At 45.5% G+C, this 26,502-nt stretch overlaps 2 protein-coding genes and 1 long non-coding RNA gene across 10 annotated transcripts in view; 1 reads left to right on the top strand and 2 right to left on the bottom strand.

Moving 5' to 3' along the window:
• LOC129176709 (uncharacterized) overlaps positions 1-4,299 on the bottom strand; it is a 5,348-nt gene extending 1,049 nt beyond the window's left edge. For both annotated transcript variants that reach the window (XR_008569491.1, XR_008569490.1), the window contains exon 1: positions 11-4,299. This is a non-coding gene — a long non-coding RNA (uncharacterized LOC129176709). The remainder of the gene's footprint in view (positions 1-10) is intronic.
• Positions 1-6,994, top strand: part of arhgef18a (rho/rac guanine nucleotide exchange factor (GEF) 18a) — a 24,732-nt gene extending 17,738 nt beyond the window's left edge. For 6 of the 7 annotated variants that reach the window (XM_054767009.1, XM_054767010.1, XM_054767015.1 and 3 more), the window contains 11 exons: positions 97-173; positions 241-413; positions 1,387-1,445; positions 1,520-1,699; positions 1,786-1,926; positions 1,995-2,188; positions 4,218-4,265; positions 4,369-4,836; positions 4,928-5,243; positions 5,353-5,448; positions 5,574-6,994. In XM_054767009.1, the coding sequence (XP_054622984.1) occupies positions 97-173; positions 241-413; positions 1,387-1,445; positions 1,520-1,699; positions 1,786-1,926; positions 1,995-2,188; positions 4,218-4,265; positions 4,369-4,836; positions 4,928-5,243; positions 5,353-5,448; positions 5,574-5,731 (1,910 nt within the window). In that variant the 3' untranslated portion in view covers positions 5,732-6,994. Of the gene's footprint in view, positions 1-96; positions 174-240; positions 414-1,386; positions 1,446-1,519; positions 1,700-1,785; positions 1,927-1,994; positions 2,189-4,217; positions 4,266-4,368; positions 4,837-4,927; positions 5,244-5,352; positions 5,493-5,573 lie in introns of all 7 variants that reach the window. The other variant, XM_054767016.1, reaches the window with a different exon arrangement.
• sppl2 (signal peptide peptidase-like 2) lies at positions 6,169-26,175 on the bottom strand. The gene is made up of 15 exons (XM_054767017.1): positions 25,911-26,175; positions 22,206-22,322; positions 14,310-14,492; positions 14,157-14,246; positions 13,912-14,051; positions 13,225-13,367; positions 13,049-13,145; positions 12,854-12,970; positions 12,680-12,761; positions 12,531-12,605; positions 12,402-12,464; positions 12,222-12,321; positions 12,074-12,151; positions 11,837-11,997; positions 6,169-6,993 (listed from the first exon to the last, which is right to left on the bottom strand). The coding sequence occupies exons 1-15, from the start codon at positions 25,962-25,964 to the stop codon at positions 6,844-6,846; spliced, it is 1,650 nt and encodes a 549-aa protein (XP_054622992.1). The 5' UTR covers positions 25,965-26,175; the 3' UTR covers positions 6,169-6,843.
• Between the last annotated feature and the right edge of the window lie 327 nt (positions 26,176-26,502).

The raw sequence follows: 26,502 nt of genomic DNA on the forward strand, positions 1-26,502 counted from the left end.
TTTTACTCACATTACCGCAGCATTGAAGATTGTCATCCCTTTGCTTTGGTCCAAGTTGAAAAACACATGGTGCTGAACATTCATATGTGCTTGCAGACGTCCACGCTGTGCTGCTGTCAGACGTGCTCCTCCTGTTACAAGACAAAGATCAAAAGTTTGTCTTTGCTGCCGTGGTGAGTACTGCCTGAAATGATGGACTTTTTCAGTTCCATCAAACACCTGCTCTGTTTGCCCGTGCAGGATAACAAACCACCCGTGGTCTCCCTTCAAAACCTCATCTTGAGGGAGGTGGCCCACGAAGACAAAGCCATGTTCCTTATCTGCGCGTGCACCTCCGAGATGTACGAGCTCCACGCTGGCTCCCGCGAGGAGCGAGTCAGCTGGATGGCCCTCATAAGGGACGCCATTAACCAGTAAGGGGGGTGAGGGGAATGCTGACCTTTTCTTACCAAACACAAGCACCTTCTTTGAAACAAGTGTCTGGTACTCTCACGGTTGAGTAAATCAACACCCCCAGCCACTCTGTGAGGACACATTTTCAGAACAATACGGTGTAGTACCTAGGTTCCCAAAGTGTGGTCCACCAGTTGTAACAAGGAGTACGGGAATAAAAATGCTAAACAATTAGCGCCTCACACTCACAATTATGAGTCAAGGTCAATGTTTGTTTATAAAGCACATTTAAAACATTAAACACAATAGCCAATGCGCCTGAACGCCTCACGGCGCATGGAGAACAGGGGACACCAATATAAATGAAATCTACAAGACGTAACACTCTTAATTCATTCAATCCTAGCCATTTTTCAAAAGACAACCCCTTCAGTAGCGGCCAGTGTACATGATTTCAACAGATCTTTCAAGGCAGACCTTCAAGACCTTTTCCCGTTCTTTAGTAATCATCAATTTCAGGAAAATATCAGTTGGTCCACATGAGCCCTGCCGAGCTATTATCAAATGCACTTCTGCCACCTTGTGGCCGTTTTTATGGCTTCGAATTGCTCTGAAGCGAAATCCATTAGTGGGGAGTTGTGTCATCACCGCTTTTTCTTGTGCAAAAAAACATAAAAGACGTATGAATACGTATTTGGTGTTGAATGAGTTAATGCACACAATCATCAAATGTGCTGATTTGTTCATACTGTATGAGCAACGCTCTGTTCTCCTTGCACCATGAGGCGTAGAGGTGCACTCGTAATTCAGAGTTTTAGGCGCTAATTGTTTTTCATTTGTATTCACATACCACCGATCACAATTGGTGTACCCCTGGGGTTACGCATACCCCACTTTGGGAACGTAAGCTCTCTGGTTTCTCGTACACATCCTAAAAGTGGCTTTTAGTTGACAAAATGCCAATGAACTGATGAACATGTCATTGGGATCCAGCTACTCGGAGGAGGACGCACTCCACCAGGAGATTATCACCAGACTACAAGAATATGAAGGTAAGAAGATATTTAGCCGCATTTCCGTAGTATTTAATAATAATAATAATAAAATATGCGTTGCCTGTGCATAGACCGTTTGAAGGAGCGGGATGAGCAGATCAAGCGTTGCCTGTCTGAGAAGCTGCACATCTACAGCACCCTGTACATGGACGTGACAGGACTCGAGAGCCCCTCAAGGGGACTGCTGCTGCGAGGAGACCCCACTGACCTCCAGCAGGGGGAGACGCTGCTCACAGGCGCCATCAATGAAGGTCAGAGCTGAGGCAGGCATAGCACGGCCACAGAATTATTGAATGATATTGTCGTGATGGGACTTCTTTTTACTCGTTGTCTGCAGTGGAAAAGGTTCAAAACCTGCTCTTCCAAACCAGAATGAAGGACTCAAATGACTTCCAGGGTGATTATGATAAGACGCAGGGTAGGAGAGCTGAGGCTTGGGGGGTGGCTGACAGTAACCCGCCCACAAGTTCAATGAAAAGTAAGCTGCATTGTGCACCTGAAGCCAAAGATGACATTCACGCTGCTGACCACATGGTGTTGGATTAGCTCACATGTTCTCAGATGGAGATGCGGCCGAGGGGCTCTGCGGCGATGAAACGGTGCCGCTGTACTGCACCCACATGTCTGACGATCCTCAGCTAAAGGAGATCTACTACCCGGAGAGCCCTCCCATGAGGGTCGACAACGACGACGCACAGACGCCTGTGTCTGCTTCACCTCCCAACGACTTCCAGGCAGAGGTTAGGCACAAATGAATAATACACAGGCGCCTCAGCAGTGCTTAAGAACCCGATTAGCACTTTCCAACTGTTTCACCAGCCAAGTCATTACATACAGTAGATCCATTCGCCACGCTCTGCTCTGCGTATTTGCAGATTTATTTTCTTATAATTAGTCTGTTTTTTTATCGTAACTTAAAGGATCTGTGACATGATGTATAACCTTTGCTTAGCTCATTCAATCTCAGCCATTTTTCAAAAGACAACCCCTTCAGTAGCGGCCATTTTAGACCATTTGGACTGATCTTTCAAGGCACACACACTATTGTGTTCTATGGCTATATAAACATGGAACCTACCAAAAGAAACATTACACTCCCGTCTTTCAATAGAAAAAAAAGTTTGTTTCTACCTTTTGTCCATTTTCAGTAATCAGCAGTAGAACATAGGTAAGTTTCAGGAAAATATCAGTTCCCGACTAAAACCAGAAGATATACTTCAAGCATAACTTTCACTTTGACATATTGTTTTTATTATATAACTATTTACAATTTTCACATTTGGAACTGAACTGTGTGTGCACACGCATGCATGCATGTGTGCATGCGTGAAAATCTTATTTTAAAAGTGACATTCATTAGTGTGCAATTGCGTCATCACCTTTTTGTTTCCCTTGCAAAAAAACATAAAAGATGTAGAAATACGTCTTTGGGATCGGGCGTCGGGTTTATAGAAACGTATAAATACCTCTCACGGGTAAGTCTCAATTCGAGAAGTCACGCCGTCGGAGTACTGCCACTCAGGTAAACAAACATGGCGGTGTACGAGACAGAGGACGCTTACAGTTATCATAGCCAAGATTTGAGCCATGTGTCAGTAGTTTTCCAGGAGAAAAGGAGGACAAAAAACATTTGGAGATTAAATGGAGAACTTGCAGAACATGGACTTTAGCCTTAAGACATGGAGATGATGATTGGTCGACTTCAAAACACAGAATGGTAAATGTAAATGACTCAGGAGTAACTTATCCTTCAATTATTATTTTAAATCGGCTTCTTAATGAGCGTAAAGGGGGTCTTTTTAGCCTGATTGATATTTTGGCGCCCTCGCACCCCCACAGTAAAGATACATATGGCCATGAAAAGGTGTTTATATAACATGTATGATGCTTGACAGCTTTCCTGTGTACCGGTAGAATAGCATCCTTTTTCAAAATGTGTTTATAGTGTACTTTCAAGCCAAACGCTTCTTGTAATGGTGTTCCTTCATAGCAGCCATCAGTAAAATGATCACTGCAAACAACAGAACTGGAGGTGAGCGTCCTTCTGTCGCTCTTTCTCTGCACTTGCGTCATCCATTGTTGTCTTAAACCTTACCCTTTTGGAAAAGAAACAAACTTACAATATCACCAGGAGACTATGAACATCCAGCAGCAACACGACATTTTGGCATGACTACTATTTGGATGAAAAATATACTGAACCAAGTCTAGCATCTACCCGGAGAAGCGTTTGTTTACTCTGCTTTAGCTGAGAGGTGTCACCCCGATGATGTCCCTTACAGAAACGAGACTGAACAGCGAGAGCTAGCTCGTCATGATGGTGCCGTCAACGATAAATATCTTCTTTGTGAATTTACCGTTGGCTTTCAAAATTCGAACAATGTAGAACATATTTACAAACAATATATAACATTTAGGCAAAGTTGATGAATCATGTCAGGGACCCTTTGAATAGACAGTGGTTTGATGGCGCTATCTGGGGTGGGGGTGGGGGTGGGGTGTGGGGGAGAGAATCCAGCAGAGGGCGCTGTCTCACAATATTGCTGTCACCTCAATATTTTCAGCACCGGAATGTTTTTACAAGAAGTTGTTTAAGTGCGGGTTTTATAAGTACAATACTTTATGCCTGGAATTAAAATGCTTTTAATAACTAGGAGAGGCATATTGTAGGGTTGGCTCTCCAAAATAGCCATTTTCATGGTATTTGCTGGGGGTCTTGCAAGGGAACGGGATCTACTGTCCTGCCACTTAGACTGTTTTGCTCTGCAGGTGTGTGACCGGGTAATACTGCTTGCACAGAGGCTGTATACGTTACAAGTAAGTTGTAATCTGTGTAGATACGTTGAGTTGCAGTTCTTACAGCACTGTCATAGGGCGTGTGTTTGCAGTGGATTTCACCGTCATGTTCTGTCTCGTGCAGGCCATCGTGGCTCAGCAGGACAGTCAGATTGAGCTGCAGCACGTCCTGCAGTCCAAGAGCAGACCCTCCCGCCCGTCTAGCAGCACGCTGTTGGAGCAGGAGAAGCAGCGCAACCTGGAGAAGCACAAGGAGGAGCTAGCCAACCTCCACAAGCTGCAGGTGCAGCACAGAGACGCGCAGCAGCGCTGGGAGAAGGAGCGGGAGCGCCACAGTGCCTACATGGAGGCCCTGGAGGCTGACCTGAAGCAGAGGGAGGACGACTGCAGGAAACACGAGGAGAAGCTCAACAAGGAGAAGGCGGCGCTGGAGAGGCAAAGGGAGAGCTACCAGCAGGGTCTGGAGCGTCTCAGGGAGTCCACCAAGGCTGTGGAGAAGGACAAGGAGCGCCTGAGCCAGGAGAAGGAACGTCTGGAGGAAAAGTTAAAGAAGTACACTGTGACCTCAGGACACGGCAACTACGATGACGACGTCAGTAGAATTGATGTTGTAAAGCCTCGGTGGATGGACGAGTTATTCCGTAACCGTTGCTGATGAGCGCGTTTCTTCTTTGCCCATCCAGTACATCAACCTGTCCAGCTACCAGTCCTTCAGGGGAAGCATCGCCAACGGAGGAGTAGGAGGGATTTCAAGGCCGCACGTCATGCTCGCCACCGCCTGCGACCCCAAGGAGACTCCTCCTAAAGTCCCGCCGCGCAAGGAGAGCATCAGCCCCCAGCCGGCGAAGCCCGAGCTGCCTATCCACCTGATCAGCACCACCAACCAGGTGCACAAAGCCAGCGTGGTGCAGCAGATCCCCACCAAGCTGGCCAATCTCGCCAAGGGCAAGGAGAAAGGATTCCGGATGAAGGCATCGCATCAGAGAGCCCACAGTGCAGGTCTTGTAGCAGTGGGGGCTCATTTATTCATATTTATATACTGTGTGTGTGTGTGTGTGTGTGTGTGTGTGTCGATATGTTGATCACATTAATACGTGTGCACTTGCAGCCTCCATTGACGTGAGCCAGGTGTTGCCCATCCGAGTGACGGGGAAAGAAGGAGGGAGTCTGCGTGGTCCTCACAGTCAGTCTGTCGGCCAGTCAGGTACAAAAACGTATCCAAAGTGGACGGCAAGACATCGCCCGGACGTAAAGCCACACTTGATCCTTTCACCGATGCCAGCCATCGATAACCAGCACAAGTACTCACGTCTTCCACTTCTCCCTTAGATGACTTGAAGTCGCCAGGATACGGCCGCAGCGTGAAAACGTCGCAGTCCTTCAGCGCACACTTCATGAGCAGCATTGAAGCACCGCCCCCCCCTCCACCTCCTTTCCCCAAAGAGGTGCTGCAAGACAAAGCCACAGAGAAGGTCATATTCCTTTAATTCGCCTTCGACAGCCCGGACTAAACTAAAAGAGTGGAGGTACTGTACGTGCACAAATTGAGAAAAATGTATGGCTGATGATGTCGCCAAAAAAAGGACCTATTTTGCACACTGAAAAATACGATTTTAGAATGTTTCTAAACCTTTTTAAATATTTTATGTTCTTACATTGCCAAAGACTTTTTTTAAGTGTATTTTTATTACAAACAAAAGCAACATTTTATGAGTAGTTCTTTAATTTAACGAGCCATTGTGAAGCTACCTTATAGAACAAGCACTGCATTTGAATTCAATAAAAAAGTTTTGACATTTTTGCCAAAAAATAGTTTGTCACTAAGATAACAAGTAACGTGTGAAAACCAGTCTTCTGGTATTTCATAATATGAATCCATATGGTCAATGATATATTATTAATACTCATCTGTTGGGGATGAATAAAGAATGCACTCAACCCAAGTCAAAGAAATACAGCAAAAGTCTTTTATTATGTCGTCCTCCTCAATGGAGGCACTTAAAAGCTCAACAAATGTGACAACAATCATCCGACCCTCATGTGTTTCAAGTAAATAAACGTGAACGCTGACTCCCAGATTGAGGACTAAAAGACATTATTAGCGCATTTTCAACACGCGCACCCACGAGCTGTTGTGCAAATTGTTCCACTCAAGGTGACACACCCTGCCCGCTCTCAGCTCAAAACACTAGTATATGAACCGCTCCTCATCCGCAGGGCCGTGCCCGTGACTTTTAGGATGATGCAACATCTACACTACAGATTATACTTTACTAGAATCCAAAACGATAGCATGCAAAAGCAAATACAGCATAAATGAAAACATGGAGGTTCAGTCGCAATAGCACCGCATGTCAAATCATCCTATCAGCTTGTTGCACAAACGCAGCGTAATGCTGGCGTTGCCGAGCCTTTGGTGTGGCGGGATATGGGAGGAGTCAGACCACGTCCAGTCTTCCCTTTAAACATGAGGTAAAGACTTGAAAAAGATGCGTTTCCCTTGTAATGTCCTCATACTGCAACACCATGTTGAAAAGAAACAATAATTAGAATAATGAAGCCTCGAGGTGACCAAAAAACCACAGCACTGGAAGTCCTCTTAGTTCAGCTTGTCCTCTTTTTTGACAAGGGGCGTCTCCTGAGGAAGACTGGCAGGCGGGTCTCCGTTCTCCGCTTTAAGGGAGGAGGGGCCATCGGGCTGCGGCCCCGCTGCTTGAGTACACTCGATGGGGGCAAGCGCTATGGGAGGCTGCAAGGGACAAAAATTGTCATGTATGTCAGGGGCATTGACGAAGGCGTCACTCCAGGCAAAAGATTAGGATTTACTTTAGGTTGTTTTTATTGCATTTTTAACACGTTTGATGTAAATGAACACACAAAGCTTTTAGTGGTTTGATTCCATGCAGGACAAACATGTCATGTAGAAAAAATTACATCCAGGCCATAATTTCATATACAGTACAATCATATATTATAAATACATGCTATGTTCAGATTTTTCTTTACTTGCATGATTTATCATGTGTAAAAATTCAATATACTAATAATTTCCATTAGGAATTCTATTACTTCTACAAAAAATGGACACCCTGTCCTGTCGTTGAGTAAATAAATAGGACAAATGCGGGCCTGTCTGGATATTCACACAATGAAGGTGGTGTGTGTGTGTGTGTGTTTGGGGGAGGAGGGGGTTATTTCCATAGCAGTAGCCCACATGCTAACTGAAGGTGTCACTACACAATCCGTACCGCAAACGCCATCGCTTCTGCACATGTGCGAAGACCTGCGTCACTTACTCCTTTTCGCAAATTTTGACAACCACGCTTCTGCAACGTCACGTGCTGTGGTAGTTATTGTCTGAACATAAATGGTCAATAACCACCATACTCCATATATGTTACATATTGGGGGGGGTTATTTTATTTGTGACTCTTATTAAAAGCCGTTGCTAGCAAGCGGATGTTTCCATTGCCTTTCTTCACCAAGACTTATCTACTTAAAAACGTATGCAATGCCAGTAGATGCGTGACAGATGTAAGCATCATATCCAGTGACGTATAATATACATGAATACATACAAATACAATAAACCATATTAAACTGCTATGCCCATTATGACGATCGCAAAGGTAGTTTAGGTCAATCGCATAAACGTCACTTCATAGGTGTTATATGACATCAGTCAGCTGTCATTAAGCTCCCCTCCTGATTCGCTGTTACTCCCCCCGCGACAATGGTGAACGTCACGTCTCAAACTACACAGAGCTGCAACTTTCGTCTATTATTCCGATTATGGATAAACTAACTCAGTGGTAAGATGCCTAGATCAATAACAAAAGTTATCCGTTCACTTGTAGCGGCCAGTTATGTGCTTTGCTTCACGTCATGAACTCCACAACAGAAATGCGTGTTTTTCTACACTACAGTTTCTTAAACTATTATTTCATGATGAATAGGAAAGATGGCCGTTGCTCAAAGCTTTTTAATATGTTGGCTTGACTTCGGATGCATTGCCTTTTGCATAATCATAATCATTTATTTCTTGTACAACGGTAATGTTTGATAGCAAATGCTAACTGGATGCAGTACATGAACTGTGCGTCTAATGAACACCATGTAGCTGACACGTTACCAGTATTCAGGCCATGTACACAACCTATTAAGGACTATTGAATTATTTGTGAATGACTGATTACCTGTAAGCTTTTAAACTGAATGTGAAATACTAATCATTAGTATTTCGGTTAGTGTGTGTGTGTGTGTGTGTGTGTGTGTGTGTGTGTGTGTGTGTGTGTATATATATATATATATATATATATATATATATATATATATATATATATATATACATACATACACAGGTATATTATTTAATATTATGTTTTATAGTAAGAGATCGTGCTAACGTATAGCTTGCTTGCTGAAAAAGTGTGCGCGCCCCGATATACATGCACAATGTATACTTATATTTATCACAACAGTAAATACATAGTGTATTTTCTTACATTTATAGTAAGAGGTAGATCTTTGGGACTTGATCATTTTAAAAGTAGCTCGCAGGCTGAAAAAGTGAGCACTCCTGATATAAAACAAAATGTAAAATAGCATGATATTTTAATGTAAACAACCATAAGCAGCATGCAATGATGGATTCATCTACCACCCATCCAAACATATCTTGCTAGCAAATGCTTTTTCAGTGGTGAAAAAAACTACAAATGTATGGAACCAAGAAAAGAGGGCTTCTAATTTGTCCACTTGCACCATGGATATGATAGGAGAAAAAAAAAGATGGATTATGTTGTAATTTCTCCAATCTTAGTAGCGTTTTTTGGGAGTGGGGGCGTGATGTATATTGCACATCCATTCATTCATCTTCAGCTTATTCGAGGTGGGGTCGCGGGGGCAGAAGCCTAAGCAGGGACGGCCAGACTTCCCTCTCTCCAGCTACTTCGTCCAGCTCCTCCCGCACAACTCGTGGTGTTCCCAGGCCAGTTGAGAGACATTCTCTCCAACGTGTCCTACAGTTGTGCTCATAAGTATTCATACCCCTGGCATTTTTTTTGGTATTTCTTGTATATTTCTTTTCAGATTGCATTTATTCTGCAAAAAATGACATAAAAGGGTTGCACCAGGCTTTCACAAATACAGCATATGAATTTTTGCGGAATTTCATTCTTATTTGTGCTTTATTTCACAAATTTACAAAAAATGTCATGTTCATAAGTATTCATACCCTTGTCCTCCTGAAGTACAAGGACAGGTGTTTTTCATGGTTCACTAATTTTGGTGCACCCTAGCTTTGTCACATTAGTCCCTGCATTGTTATGCAACAAATCCAAGCCATGTTGGTTTCCAGAAAATTCCTGGGGCCTATAAATTGAGGGGATTGGTGAAGTCACTGGCAGTTCATAGTCAATGCTAGAATTTCCTCCATGGCCAAGCAGAAAGAACTGAGTGAGGACCTAAGGTGTGCATTGTGGATGCACACACAGATGGTTTGGGTTATAAAGATATATCCAAGCGTTTTCAGGTCCATCCAGCCACAGTGCAGAGCATCATTAAGAAGTTCAAGGTGTTCCACACAGTGAAGAACTTGAAGAGACCTGGAAAGAAACCCGAAGTCTCAGCCAGGCATGCAAGAAAATTGGCACGGGCGGCCGCCAGCAACCCTCGTATCACCACCAAGGAGATGTTACAGGGCCTCAGTGACAAAGGGGCCAGTATCTCAAGACAGACACTCCAGGGGACATTGAATAGGGCAGGACTCAATGGACGCCGACCACGGAAGACTCCACTCCTCAAACCCAACCACACAAGATCGCGTTTGGACTTCGCAAAACGTCACTTGGATGAAGAGGAGGCATTTTGGTTGTAGATTTTATGGTCGGACGAGATGAAGATGGAACTCTTCGGACACAGAAATGTGGCGAAAGAAGGGTGAAGCTTTCAAACCAAAGAACACAGTGCCAACTGTTCAGCATGGAGGCGGAAGCATAATGCTGTGGGGCTGCTTCTCAGCGAGTGGGACCGGGAACCTCGTTAAGGTTGACGGCATCATGAAGAAGGAACAGTATATCAAGATACTCCAGGAGAACATCAGACAGTCTGCTGTGAAACTTGGTCTCAGTCAACATTGGATCTTCCAACAAGATAACCACCCAAAACATACCACCAAAATAGTCAAGAAATTATTTGAGGAAAACAAAGTCAATGTTTTGGAGTGGCCAAGTCAAAGTCCGGACCTCAACCCCATCAAAAATCTCTGGAGGGGACTAAAGGTGAAGGTCATGGCAAGAAAGCCCACCAATTTGAAGGACCTGGAGAGAATTTTGAAGGAGGAGTGGGCCAAAATTCCCTTGGAAACATGCCAGAATCTAGTAGTTAACTACAGGAGACGTCTCGAATCTGTAATTGCAAATAAAGGCTTTGCCATTGATTATTAAGTCATGTTGTAGCAGGGGGTATGAATACTTATGAACATGACATTTTTTGTAAATTTGTGAAATAAAGCACACATAAGAATGAAATTCCCCAGAAATACATATGCTGTATTTGTGAAAGCCTGGTGCAACCCTTTTATGTTATTTTTTGCAGAATAAATGCAATCTGAAAAGAAATATACAAGAAATACCAAAAAAATGCCAGGGGTATGAATACTTATGGGCACAACTGTAGGTCTTCCTGTCTCCTGCCGATGGGATGTGCCCAGAACACCTCCCCAAGGAGGTGTCTGGGAGGCATCCTGACCAGAGGAGCAGCACTTCCACCCTACGGAGAAAACTCATTTCGGCCGCTTATGCCCGCGAGCTTGACCTTTCACTACCCAAAGCTCATGGCCATAGGTGAGGGTAGGAATGTAGATGGATCAGTAAATTGAGAGCTTTGCCTTTGGGCTCAGCTTCCCCTTCACCACAACCGACCAATGTAGAGTCGGCATAACTGCAGACGCCTCACCAATCCACCTGTCCATCTCTCATTCCATCCTCCCCTCGCTCGTGAACAAGACCCCAAGGTACTTAAACTCCTCCACTTGGGGCAGGATCTCATCCCAGACCGGAGGAGGCACTCCACCCTTTTCCGGGCAAGAACCATGGACTCGGACTTGGGAGGTGCTGATGGATGTGAATATTGCACACGTGGAGTAGAAATAGTGTTGTCTGACGTTTACGATCTGTAGCTGCTGTGAAATAGATCGACGGCTGTCGTAGTTCATGAATCGGTTTGCCTAACACGTAACTATGTAAAAATAGGCTGACCAGATGTAGATGCATTCTGCACACGCGTAATGTGTCATGTTTCCGGTACGGCTCGCGTAGTGACAGGAGGACAATAGCGCTGAGATTGCTGCCTCTCCGGTGCGATGTGCACAAGCAAGCACATGTGTACAGCAGCAAAGCAGACTGAATACCTGTGACACTGACAGACAGCTAAGCACCCGCAAAGTATAAAAAGGGCAGCAGAAAAGAAAACAGTTGGAATATTTCAAATTTAAAAAAAATAAAGTACTTATTTCTATTTTAAACTACTTTTTTGTATGTCAATTTGTGTTGTTGCGCAGTAGACAGGGGTCATATCAAACTGGTATTCACCACAAATCCACTTCCTGTCCAGAACTGAGGCAGCTCCCTGCGCCACAGTGCCACTGCCAGGCTGGTGAGCAGAGTGCAAGGCACCAGGTAGAGCAAGGCCGGCTGGCCCATCTGCATTACGGCCAGCGCCACAAAGGTGATCAGCAGGCCCACGCCATATGCTGCATGTGGGGGGGGGAAGAGGACGCGGTCATGCATTGTGCGGTTTTGCAGGTGGCCGCTAATGCCGCTACATACCAATAGTGCAGGCCACAAAGTAGATCCTGGAGGATTGCGTCAAAATGTCAAAGCGGTTACAGTACGCCACCAGCAGGCCTGCAAGGAAACAACCAAGAGGTGTCACACTGACAAAGCGGGCATCTTTTTAGGGTGGTCCTCAAATCACCTGGCACCAGGATGTCACCGAAGCCAAGGAGGGAGAAGGGACGATCGCACAGGGCGAGGGGAGATGAGTTCAAGCGTGGAACTTTGAGCACCATCGGAAGCTGGGGAAAACGGGACAACCGCACGGGCGTCAGCGTCTTTTTGTTTCGTCAGCATCGTGACTTCAGCCCCACCAGCTCACCTTTTCATGCGTGGCCGAGTCGGAGGGGCCGGCCGCCACCTCCACCATGATGCTCTCGCCACTCTGTCAAAGTGAAAAAGGTGAAGAACCCGTCTCCATGGCAACCATTGCTTTGTCACGTGAACCCACCTTAGTGAAGAAGGGTGTAATAAATACAAAAAAAACATCGTAGACAAAAAGGACCGCCAGCAGTAAAGTGCAAGCCTGCGAGAAAGGAGGGAGAACACATCCCATCAATAAAACGCCTTTCAAAAATGCTTATGCGTGTGAAAGTGCACCTTAAAAGTGGGCAGCCTGACAGTTTTGAGCATGTAGAGACAGAAGGCGATGCCCAGGGTGTCCTGCAGCACCCACGCCCACCTGCACAACACAGACGCATCACGTCATTGATGACTCACGCCGCCAGCTTGACAACCAAATGTTTCCCCAACTCAAGTGGGCTGAGCGCTCACTGGTCCTCGTTGCGGAACACCATCCAGGTGATGCTGACACTGATGCAGAAGGCCAACAGCAGCAGCGTGCACACCTGCGGCCTCTTGTGCAAGTAGGGAAGGTTGTTCTCCGGAATCCTGAGGGAAGAAATCCCTTCTTTAAGTCACGAGTTCATACAGAATGTATTTTTCAATGTCGTGGCGCCGGATCCTCACCTGCACTTGCAGAAAGGAAGTCTGCGCACAAAAGGCCACAAGCAGCTGTAGAGGCCCACGGAGGACGCTACGCAGAAGATGGCTATGACCCAAATAGCTGCAACAGTGACGGGGTGTTTGTTGGCTACCATTCAGGGTGCGTATGTACGTCATCATCAAGCATGTTGGCCTCTTACCCAGGCTGTCGTAGAAGAAGTAGAGCAGCACCAGCATGCTACAGCACATCACCACAAACACGCAGATCATGATGGGAGTGACGTCCACAGTCTCCTCGTCCTGCTTGTCCGCCCCGTCGTCTCTCTTGTGCTTCATGTAGCGCCTGCGGGGTGGAAAAAAATCAAGTTGGAATCAGAGATGCTCCATAGTCTTTTCTTATAGACCTCCCATATACCGATATTGTCCAGCACGTCATTGCCGACACCAACAGATACTGAAACTTGAGATGATGCCAGACCGCAGACATGCTGAGCTAGCAAGCTTTGATGCTCTGTGGAGCACGGCACAGTTGGGGGAGGTCTCATGTGCCGGCAGAAAAACTGATGCTTAAATGATCCACTATCTCATTTTTATGCCAATATCCGTCCCTGCTTGGAACCTCTCCTTTTATGTGTGCCGGAATTACATTTCTATTTGTAATGGTTTCATTATTTGCATCTATTACACTTACTAAGTTCTGACTGCACTGGTTTTACTCCCCTATACATCTTACAGCCACTGGGGGGCATACTTACAAGCTATACAGTGATGGCTATGGTCTGCTGTGATGGCGTAAGGATATTTTACATTCATGCAATTTTCAGTGTTTATGGTTATGTAGAAGAAAGTTCCATGATTATTAGTCGGGCTCTCTGGTGTGCACGCACTTCTTCCTGTCCTTGCTGCCCGCCCAGTGTCCTCCAACGGCGACGGTCCCCACCGCCATCAGGAAGATGATCACCATGTTGTAGTCCAGCACCGGCTCGTTGGGAGCGTACATCGCCACCAGTCTTTCTTTGCCGAACGTCTGCCATCATCAGAACAATATGATTTAACACACCTTTGAATGGCAAAAACTGATACGCCCATAAAAATGTCTACTTTTGACACACTGTATTCTAGTGTCTCTCACCTTGCTTATATCCAGCATGTCGGAGTAGCTGAGCAGCGCCACAGGGATGTCAATCTCCTCATACTGCGTCTTGTTCCCTGCCGGTGGCGTCTTCAATGGAAAAGCAGAGTAATTGGAATGAGGCAACTCCACCATCATCTCCATCAGCGTTACCAGTCTGTCCTTGCTGACGATGAGGATGCCCTTGGCGCCGTTCATCTGAGCCAGCCGGACCTTCTCGTAGAACGTGCAGTTCCCCCTCATCACCATGGGGATGCCGTTGGGGAAGCCCCCTTGCGGGACGTCGGACGACGAGCACAGGACCGACATGGTCAGGTCGTAGATCTGGAGACGTGACTGCACGCCGCACGTGACAAAAATTCCTCCATGTTAGCCAAGAACGTTGTTATACACCATTATTAATGTGATGGCATTCACGTGACAAGGTTAAATGCATTATTAGTGTGTTATAGTCGCATTAGAAGGTTAAACGCAGTTATTAATGTGTTATATTCATATTAGAAGGTTAAACGCAGTTATTAATGTGTTATATTCACATTAGAAGGATAAATGCCGTTATTAATGTGTTATATTCATATTAGAAGGTTAAACGCAGTTATTGTGTTATATTCACATTAGAAGGTTAAACAGTTATTAATGTCACGCTTTGTTTGTCGCTCTGCTGCCGCCTGTCGGTCATTTGTCCACAGTGCACCTCAGCCGGCGTGGGCGGAGACGCCGGAGCGCACCTGCGTGCAATCAGCAATCTGGACTCCTCTTAAGCAAGGCAGCAGCACCTGATCCTTGCCAGATTGTACTCCCTGACCTCCTGTTCCTTGCTCCCGCTCAGTCCGGCTCCACTACCCTTGCCCTGCTCTCTGGCTCATTACCTTTGCCTGCATTTACCTGCTCTGTACAATCTTAGTGTTTTCCTGTTGGTTTGCCTTCAGTGTTTTTTCGTTGTTACTTCTAGATTTTTCCTGACAGCCTTCTGCTGTCAGTGTTTTGTGTTTCTTACCTGTAGTGGATTTTCCTTTGTTTGTACTTTGCCTGTTTAGTCACCTTTTGTTATTAAACTTTATTTTTGTATTTAGAAGTTGCCCTAGTCTTGCGTTGGGATCCTATTTTTCTTGCAGTGGCATCCGCCACTCCTGACAGAACAATCTAGCCAAGATGGATCCCGCAGACATGGAGCACTTCCGATCGGCCCTAGCACATCACGGCCAATTAGTTGGAGGCCACGAGAAGACTCTCCAAGGCATCATGGAGGCCATCTCGGTTCTGTCCGCTGGCATGGACGCCCTAAACCAACGACTTGCCAGCACCTCCTCTCACCCGCCACCAGAGGTCGGTACGTCCCCAAGCACCTTAGACACACCTAATGGCGCAGCTACATATGCACCTGTTCCTCATCAGCCGTGAGAGCCTAATATCCCTCACCCCTCTCGCTTCTCTGGAGATTCGGACTCCTGCAACCAGTTTTTACACCAGTGTTCTCTCATGTTTGACCAGCAGCCCACCACATACTCATCGGACCAATCAAAGGTAGCATTCATCATGAGTTTACTCTCGGGTAGAGACGCTATGTGGGTTATGGCCGCGAGCACATCTATGCCTGTCATACGCACCTCCTTACCCAGGTTTCTTGAAGAAATCAGACGAGTGTTTCATCATCCCATTCGGGGAATGGAAGCGGCTAGTCAACTACTAGATATGAAGCAGAAAGGACGCTCGGGGGCGGACTTTTCTATTGATTTCCGAGTGCTTGCTGTGGAGAGTGGGTATCCCGATACCGTCCTCCGAAGTATTTTTCGCAAAGCACTCGATGTACATATTAAAGATGAGTTGGTGGCCAAGGACAACACTACTTCCCTCGACGGCCTTATAAACTTAGCCATTGAGCTAGATAACCGTATAAAGGAGAGAGTGAGAGAATACACCAAGGAGGGATACTACGGCAGGGTGTCGATTCCTATGAGGATACCACTACCACCTCCTGAGGGACAGACGCTCGAAACCAGGGCGCACTGCCAGAGGTTCCCATGCAGCTTGGAGGACGCCGCCTCGCCAGCGAGGAAAGAGCATGTCGTCGCAAGCTGGACCTCTGCCTCTACTGTGGTGATCCGGGGCATCGACTCCTCCAATGCTCCATCCGACTGCCTCGTCACCAGGGATCGACTCCTGGATCATCAGCGGACCTCAAGCCAAGATCCAGGAGCCACCAACCGGTTCCTGAGGACAATTCAGCCATGGGTAGCTGTGAGTATACCCAGAATTCAGCCACTACAACTGAGGTGGTTCCCTTCAAGAGACTTCAAATTAAGGGAGTAGTCATAAATAAGGGTAGAAGTATTAACATAGCCGCCCTTATTGACTCGGGCGCTGATGACTGTTTTTTGGACACAGCGTTTGTTCTCAAACATAATATAAGTATGATTAAGTTACCTGCTACTAAAGAGGTCTTGTCTTTGGATAGGCGCTTCCTGGCGGCCATTACACACCAAACCAAACCGCTTATGCTACATCCACTGATCTAAAAAAAAAAGACTGGATCGAGCAACCTATTGTTTTCACGCGCCAAAATTTGAAGCCAGATTTTTTCGATCGCCGCCATCTTGGTGAGACCACCTTACGCGCCACAGCTTTGTGATTGTGCTGGTATACGAACGCAGAATTAGTGAAAAATCATCAAAAACATCAGGAGTGCCAGTGAAGGAAGCGAGGATGAGGAAACAACTTAAAAAGCACTTCCCAAGAACCTTCCACTCGTAAGTACTTTTACTTGGCACCTTTTTTTGACCTGATATATGTGCCACTACTTGAACGGCTTTGCTTTGAAAAGTTCTCGAAATGTAACCAAAAGTTAAAGTATGAACTTTGATGGGTGGTTTTGCAAGAATTTTCTAGTTACACCTTCCTGTAACAACTAGGCCTTTTTTTGGTGCCTAGCCTAGCAATCAATGATAAAATTATTTCTATGCAGTTTTTTACAGTAGGCTTTGAGTATTTGCACTTATCTAATGTCTTTTTGTACCAAAAACAGCTTTTTTAAAAGCTACCACAACTACCAAGTTACATTAATTCTGATACCACACATGATTCACGCAAAGGTAGACGTGACAAAATTTCTGCTTTCTTCCTGCCTTAACCTTATCCTGAGAGAAAAAAAAATAATGGTTTACCGTAGGAAAATAATTAGACAAAGAGACTTTAAATTCCATACGTAAACAATGTTTGCAGGCTGCCACACAGCCAATTTTTCGTCCGTCTCGAAGCTAAAATACATCTTACTAGCTTGATAAATGACACAAAAGCGTATAAATCTGAGTAGTTATAACCTTTAGCAGTTGATTTTGGTGGCTATACGATCAATCGAAGTTTTACCAGTGCGTTGCCATACTGTTGTCTCACAGCAAAGTGGTCTCACCAAGATGGCCGCCGCAAATTTCCATTGGCTTCAAAAATAAAACAATAGAAGCTCGATCCAGTCTTTTTTTTTTTTAGATCAGTGGCTACATCTCTCCGGTAACCATTCCGAGACCATCCGTTTTTACGTCATGCCCTCCCAGTCCGCGCTACTAGTTCTGGGGTTAACCTGTCTTAAGCTTCACAACCCACTCATAGATTGGAACAAGTTGCACGTCTCCAGTTGGAGTCCATTTTGCCACACTAATTGCCTCTGTTCGGCTAGATCCAATGTTCCCTCTTCCATATCTCCAGAGGAAGTAATAGATCTTACAGGTATTCCTAGCGAGTACCATGACTTAAAGCAAGTGTTCAGCAAGGACCGTGCTCAAACACTTCCCCCTCATCGACGTTACGACTGTGCCATAGAGTCAATCCCTAACACCACCTTTCCTAGCGCCAAATTGTATAACATTTCAGCTCCTGAACAAAAAGCCCTCAAGGAATACATATCCTCCTCCCTAGCAGCCGGTCTTATTCGATCTTCTTCCTCGCACTTAGGGCGGGTTTTTTCTTTGTTGCCAAAAAGGATAAATCTCTACGGCTCTGTATCGATTACCGAGGGCTCAGTAGCATTACTGTCCGCAATAGTTACTCCTTGCCGCTTATGGATTCTGCCTTCGCCGCCTTACACTCTGCGCGCATTTTTTCTAGATTAGATCTCCGCAACGCCTATCATCTTGTGCGCATTAAGGATGGAGATGAGTGGAAGACCGCGTTTAACACACCGCTGGGGCATTTTGAATATCTGGTGATGCCTTTTGGTCTCACGAACGCCCCAGCGGTGTTCCAAAATCTCATTAACGACAACCTCAGCGACATAAATCAATTCTGCTTCGTATATCTGGATGACATACTTATCTTTTCCAGGAACCTTCATGACCACACCACTCATGTCCGACTAGTTCTCCAGCGATTAATGGAGAATAGGCTCTACGTGAAAGCGGAGAAGTGCGATTTTCATGTCACTTCGGTGCCATTTCTGGGGTACCTTGTGGAGAAGGGTCAACTGCGTGCCGATCCCGCCAAGATCAAGGCGGTGGTCGAGTGGCCTACTCCGAAATCAAGGAAGCACCTGCAGAGCTTTCTCGGGTTCGCCAACTTCTACAGGCGATTCATACGTAATTTCAGCAGCAAAGCAGGACCTCTGACTAGGCTTACATCCCCTAAGATTCCGTTTGTATGGACCCCAGAGGCTAATTCTGCTTTTAACACACAAAACCTTGTTTACATCCGCTCCGGTTCTGGTACATCCTGATCCTAATTTACAATTTTCTGTTGAGGTTGACGCTTCTGATACGGGAGTGGGAGCCGTGCTGTCCCAGCGGTCCCCGGTCGACCAGAGACTGCATCCCTGCGCCTTCTTCTCGCGTTGCCTCACACAGGCTGAAGGGAACTACGATGTAGGCAACGGGGAGCTGTTGGCCATCGTTCTTGCGCTGAGGGAGTCGCGGCATTGGCTGGAGGGTGCAGTTCATCCTTTTATAGTTATCACCGACCACAAGAACTTATCCTACATCAGAACCGCCCAGAGACTTAATGCCAGACAAGCCCGTTGGTCACTGTTCCTAACACGCTTCAATTTCTCCATCACCTACAGACCTGGTTCACGCAATATTAAACCTGACGCCTTGTCCAGAGTCTTCAGCTCCACGGAGGAGGGAACAGCACCTGAAACCATCATACCTGTAGCCCGGGTGTTGGGCGCTGTTCGGTGGGAGGTGGAGAGGAAGGTGTCGGAGGCAACGGAAGGGCAGGAGTCACCAGAGGGTTGCCCGGCTGGTAAACTGTTTGTTCCAGAGACACTGAGATCAGACGTGTTGCAGTGGGGTCACGCATCTACAGTTACCTGTCACCCAGGAACCAGACGAACTCAGTTGGCATTGGCGCGGAGGTTTTGGTGGCCCTCCATGGCGGCGGATGTGAAGGAGTTCGTCGCGGCCTGCTCTGTCTGCGCCAGAAATAAGTCATCGAATCGACCTCCGGCGGGATTGTTACAGCCTCTACCCATCCCGACCCGTCCCTGGTCACATATAGCAATGGACTTCGTTACTGGACTACCCCCTTCCAGAGGAAACACCACCATTCTGAACATTGTTGACCGGTTTTCGAAGATGGTACATTTTATAGCATTACCTGGACTACCTACATCATTGGACACAGCTCGACTCTTGGTGAGACATGTCTTCCGCATCCACAGCATTCCACTCAATATTGTTTCCGACAGAGGACCCCAATTCACTTCCAAGGTATGGAAGTCCTTCTGCAAAATGCTTGGGGCATCGGTGAGCCTATCATCCGGTCATCACCCCCAGACGAACGGCCAGACAGAGCGGGCCAACCAGGACCTCGAGGCTGCCCTACGCTGCGTCTGCCACCGACACCAGTCATTCTGGTCCATCCACCTCCCCTGGGTGGAGTGCGCGCATAACACCCTTGTCAGCTCGGCCACAGGTATGTCACCCTTTTAAGGTCGCTAATAGATACCAGCCTCCTCTTTTTCCGTCTCAGGAGGCGAAGTGTCAGTACTATCGGTCCAGATCCACCTTCGCCGCGCCCGAAGAGTATGGCGAGAGACGGTAGCCGCACTGAACCGCACGGCGGAGCGCAATCGATGCCTGGCCGACTGCCACAGAATTCCGGCACCTGTCTACCAGGTCGGTCAGGAAGTCTGGTTGTCATCCACGGACTTACCACTGGCCGGAACCAGCCGGAAGCTAGCACCCAGATTTGTGGGACCATACCAAATTTGACTCCATCATCAGTCCCTCCTCCGTCAGACTTAAACTACCACCAGCACTCAAGGTACACCCGGTTTTCCCATGTCTCCTGCCTCAAGCCTGTGTCCTCCAGTCACCTGCGCCTCCTCCGCCGCGCCTGATTGATGGCCATCCAGCATACACGGTGAAGGCCATCTTGGACTCCCGAAGGAGGGGGAGAGGATTCCAGTACCTGGTTGACTGTGAGGGTTACGGCCCTGAGGAGCGTTCTTGGGTCTCCCGCTCCCTTATCTTGGACCCGTTACTCATAAGCGACTTCCACCATCTCCATCCTAATAAGCCAGGTAAGCCGCCAGGAGGCATCTTATGAGGGGGGGGGGGGGGATATACTGTCACGCTTTGCTTGTCGCTCTGCTGCCGCCTGTCTGCCATTTGTCCACAGTGCACCTCAGCCGGCGTGGGCGGAGACGCCGGAGCGCACCTGCGTGCAATCAGCAATCTGGACTCCTCTTAAGCAAGGCAGCAGCACCTGATCCTTGCCAGATTGTACTCCCTGACCTCCTGTTCCTTGCTCCCGCTCAGTCCGGCTCCACTACCCTTGCCCTGCTCTCTGGCTCATTACCTTTGCCTGCATTTACCTGCTCTGTACAATCTTAGTGTTTTCCTGTTGGTTTGCCTTCAGTGTTTTTTCGTTGTTACTTCTAGATTTTTCCTGACAGCCTTCTGCTGTCAGTGTTTTGTGTTTCTTACCTGTAGTGGATTTTCCTTTGTTTGTACTTTGCCTGTTTAGTCACCTTTTGTTATTAAACTTTATTTTTGTATTTAGAAGTTGCCCTCGTCTTGCGTTGGGATCCTATTTTTCCTTGCTGTGGCATCCGCCACTCCTGACAATGTGTTATATTCACATTAGAAGGTTAAACAGTTATTAATGTGTTATATTCACATTAGAAGGTTAAACAGTTATTAATGTGTTATATTCACATTAAAAGGTTAAACACAGTTATTAATGTGTTATATTCACATTAAAAGGTTAAACAGTTATTAATGTGTTATATTCACGTTAAAAGGTTAAACACAGTTATTAATGTGTTATATTCACGTTAGAAGGTTAAACACAGTTATTAATGTGTTATATTCACGTTAGAAGGTTAAACAGTTATTAATGTGTTATATTCACATTAGAAGGTTAAACAGTTATTGTGTTATATTCACATTAGAAGGTTAAACAGTTATTAATGTGTTATATTCACGTTAAAAGGTTAAACACAGTTATTAATGTGTTATATTCACGTTAGAAGGTTAAACAGTTATTAATGTGTTATATTCACGTTAGAAGGTTAAACAGTTATTAATGTGTTATATTCACGTTAGAAGGTTAAACAGTTATTGTGTTATATTCACGTTAGAAGGTTAAACAGAGTTATTAATATGTTGGTATTCATGTGTCTGGTGTAAAAGTTCCAGCACTGCCCTGCCATTGTTTTAGTTTGCGTAAAAGACACAGGCTAATAAACATTAGGGTTCTGACGTGGCTAGTTTGTCAGACCTGTGTGCGAAAGAGGCTTTTGACTGATACCGCCACGTGTTTTAGTATCTTGAGCCTTTATAGGGAACGGAGTAAAACCTGCTTTGTATATAACAGTGCATTAAAAGAATGGGGGATTGCAAACAGCAATTAAACACAGGAATGCTGCCTGGTGCCCCCTGCAGTTGAGTAAACCAACTGCCACAATGCAAGGTCTCAGACTCTGTCCGCCTTCACACAATGAACCCCCCCATTGGCCGCGTGAGCTGGATCAGTATGAAATCCAGTTGATCCTTTTAATAGCAGATGCTCCTCAAGCCTCTCATTCGTGATCAAGAGTCGCCCTGTCGTCCCGCTTACCGCCTTGTTGAGGTGCTGGGGTAGACGTGCCCACTGTGAGTTGAAGAAGATGCAGTAGTCCTTCCCTTTCCTTTCGCCCGTGTCACTGAAGTGGGCCATGCCGTACTCTGCGGACACCTGCGTACATGGACAATAAATACAGCTTCATTACACGCCATACGTAGAAGGACCAGGGGACCTATACTGCAAAAGTAGATCAACAAACCCGGCTTTGTGCTCAATAAAACATACATTCCCCCAAGCAAAGTTCAACGCTACTGCGATGGTGGTATCAACTTTTTTTTTTTTTTTTTTTTTTCCTTGACGGGGAAGGACGTGTATGGCAGGAGCTCTGTTGATGATACTGGAAATTTTAACTATTTTGGTGCTTCCTGACAACACTTCATGAGCACAGGATCAGCGCTGATGGCTGAATCCCCCATCTGAATTCCTTTAACTTGGATAGTCGAGAGGTACAGATACAAGTATAGATACCTGCTAGCAAGTCTAGCTAGTTAGCGAACTGCTGAAGTTCAAAGAGGTTGCTTAGCAACAATGTCAAACACAAAGGAAAATGATACTGGCTCTGAACTCGAAGAGGAAAATGATTCAGGCCCTGACGCGGACATAAAAATAGAAGCCCTTTTTCCAGGATACCTGGAGTTTAAGAAGGCTACCAAGGAGTTCCTCGAGGGTAGAGAGATCACTCTACCACGAATAATGCAAGCAATTGAGAAACTGCATTCAATGGCAGCGAAACATTCAGCTTCAAATGCAATTATAAGGAATGGTATCACAAACATTATGGCAGAAAATAGAGTACAGAACAAGTCTATCAAAAAACTAAGAAAAGAGGTCAAGAAGTTGCAAGATGAAACTGCAGACCTGAGCGCTGCTCTTAAGGAGGTTAAATACCCTTTGGTAGATATCAAGGCTTGGCAGGACGACATTAAGGTACTGCTGAATGACAATGCTGCCTGGCGCTCTGCTCTTCTGGAAGCGATAAACCGTAAAGAAAATACAGCATTTTGCAAGGATGTTAGGGTTCTGCAGGATGATATCAGGGCTTTATTGGAAGATAACGCTGCCTTGCGCACTGTTCTCAAGGAGGCTATAAACCATATGGAAGCCACCTCATGTACCGATCTTAAGGACGCTAAAGACCCCAGGGAAGAAAATACAGCACTATGCAATGATATCAACATTCTACAGGATGACATCAAGGCACTATTGAAGGATAACGCTGACTTTCGCACCACCCTTGAGGAAGAGAAAGAAGCAAAGGAGAATATCAAGGAGCAAATTAAAAACTACATTGACGAGATGGATCAGATGGCACGAATGAATGATGTGGTCCTCACAGGGCTCCAAATCCCACCCAAGTCAAGAGATGTTCCTTCAATAAAGCAGCAGATTGCTAACTTCCTGCACTCGAAGGAGGTGGATGTCGATGTCAACAGTACAGACACTTGCGTCCCACTCCACGGCAGAAACACCACCACACCTGTCATCATTAAGTTCACCAACAGGGAATCCAAAACTGCACTGCTGAAACAGAGAAAGAAGCTAAGAGGCACCAACGTCTACATGAATGAGCATCTCACAAAACGCAATTCCGACATCGCCAGGAAAGCACGAGACCTGAGGAAGCAAGGAAAGATTCAAAACACTTGGAGCACTAACGGGAAAATCTATATCAAACTAAAAGGAAGTCCAGGAGTTGCAAGAGTGCTCGTTGTCCAAGATATCAGTGATGTGGATGCATATTAAAGATCATATGACTATGAGGAAACACCCTACAAGACAGAGAAGGACTACATTCCACAGCAATAACCTCGACATAATTAATAAAAGGAACTCTTGTATACAAACCCAGCGTCACTAGCAGTGCAACACTAAAGACGATGTGGATATCAACAGGAGAGAAAGGACAGGATAAATAGAAAGGGAAAAGGAAAGGAGGAGGACAAAATGGAGAAAGGGAAAAAAAAAAAAAAAAAAAAATTTTATCATTTGTGTACCTGTATACTGTATATGTAAAAATGTGCGTACTTGTGTAGGTGCAGATGTAGGTGTATATATATGTATGTCCGTGTTTGTATGTACACACATGTATTAGCAATTGATGTGCTACGAAGAGGGGGTAGGATTAAATAAGCTCTGCTTCTTCCTACTCCTTTTCGGACATATGCATGTTCAAAATAAATTAAACCAACCAACCAACCAACCAACCAACCAACTTACTTCGTCAAGTCCGGTTCTTGGCTTTGTGCTCAGTGCGCGTTCATATAAAAGGGGGCGTTTGGCGTCATGTTATTCTACTTCTGCGCAAAAACGAAGCGATATGAGCCAGTGCATTTTACACAAGATGAACAAGTGGTTATGTGTTGAAAAAGATCATCACTGCTGAAAGCAACACTATCTCCGTGGGAAGACCGCTGGCAGAATAATGCTGAGCGTGTCAAGTAAAAGTTAACACTGGTTATTATACTAACTCATTTTGCTGGTCGATAAGTCTTACAAATTCTCGTCGATATTATTGACAACATTTTTTCACGATTTATACAGCATAATAATGAGAATACGTTGTATCAAAAGCAATAAACTTGAATTTCTCAAGAGCATTTAACATTGTAATTGTAATGTCAATTCATTTAATTTAATTAAACATAACAAAAAAGACAAAAATAACTCTGAAAATAGACTGTCTCTTAAATAAAAATCATAACCAAAAAATAGACGCTGTCTGTTAAAGATTAAACAAAAAAAAACTCCACATATTTGAGCTGGACCACATATCTGTGGTGGCGAGTAAAATAATGATTTTTGATGTCCTTAAACATGTTTTCTTTCACTGGGTTATACAGTAAAGGAATTGCTGTTTGAGACATGTCATGCATGTACCGTACGTTCTCTGCTGGAGCCTATCCCAGCTGACTTCAGGCGACAGGCGGGGTACACCCTGGACTGGTCGCCAGCCAATCGCAGGGCACATATAGACAAACAACCATTGACAAAGAATCGTAATTTCAGAAGACTGAGGGCTGAGTAGTCAAGCAAGGACTACTGTGACATACCTGTGTATGTCGTCTTAGCACACAGTTGTAGTTTGGACGTGCTTGAACATAACAGTAATGATAATGCTCAGGTCTGACTCCTCACTGTTGTTATTGTTTGTTTCTAGTATTATGACCGTCCAGTGGGCCTAAATAAGGTCCTTCCGGGTAGCGGTAAGGCACAATTGTAAACAGACGTCGGGTCTGTACCAATCTTACACTGTTTGCATGGCACTTGTGGACAAAAGGTAGCAATGACACACCTGGACCCCACAAAAACGCCGTTAATAGACGTTTTACTAAACATAAGTTTAAAAAAATGCCCTTGTAGGTTCGACATCATTGTAAATGATCAACCTCGAATCGCCGCAGCAGCTCCTCTTCGCTAGGATGCTACGACCTAGCTAGCCGTCTAGCTAGCGAAAGCAAAGCTACGCTCACCACTGTTCAATGCTGATGTGTTAGCATTTACACCTAGTTATAATAGCACCAACAGCATGCTTACGATGGTAATGAGTCGTTTACTGACGTGAACTTTGACCTACTGCTAGACGCCAGTGTTTTTTTTCCACCACCGTAAAAAAATAAACAACCGTTTATCGTCATCGACAAGAAATCCCACCAGGGAGGCACTTGTCGGTCAAATAGTTTGTGTGAGTGTGGCTCCTACCTTGTGGATGACCAGAACGGCCCAGATCAAAGCTGCGAAGCCGGGGACCGTCATCTTGAAGCCGGCCTCCTTGTTTCCCCGCAACCACCAAAACCTCGCAGCTCAAGCGAACACACAAACACCAGCTGCCCTAAAGAGACGCCCATTCATGACGCCACCCGGAAGTGTTTCTTGGCACGTATTAAAAACTTTAATTTCTACTTGTCACTGCGCAATATGTACCCAGAACGCAATCGGTTCAACTGGATTGTACGCATGTGCAGAACGCGTCTACATCCGGGGTCGGCCTGACACAGGCATGTGTAATCTCACTGATCTGTATTATATATCTGGATAGCTCATACGTCGCACGCCGCCGTGCAAGCCGCTGAAGCCACAGAGACGCCATCTTACCACTCACAACTCGACTACATTGGCACAGCGTACATAGTGTACAAAGCAGATGAAGAGGCTAACAGAACATCTATATTTGACATTAAAAAGCGGGGAGATTCTCCCATTCCTTCAAGTAATGCAACCTTCGTCCCTTAAAAACCATATATATATATATATATATATATATATATATACATATATATATATATATATATAT

The sequence above is a fragment of the Dunckerocampus dactyliophorus genome, chromosome 2 (genome assembly GCF_027744805.1).
Source record: "Dunckerocampus dactyliophorus isolate RoL2022-P2 chromosome 2, RoL_Ddac_1.1, whole genome shotgun sequence".
NCBI classification, from domain to species: domain Eukaryota; kingdom Metazoa; phylum Chordata; class Actinopteri; order Syngnathiformes; family Syngnathidae; genus Dunckerocampus; species Dunckerocampus dactyliophorus.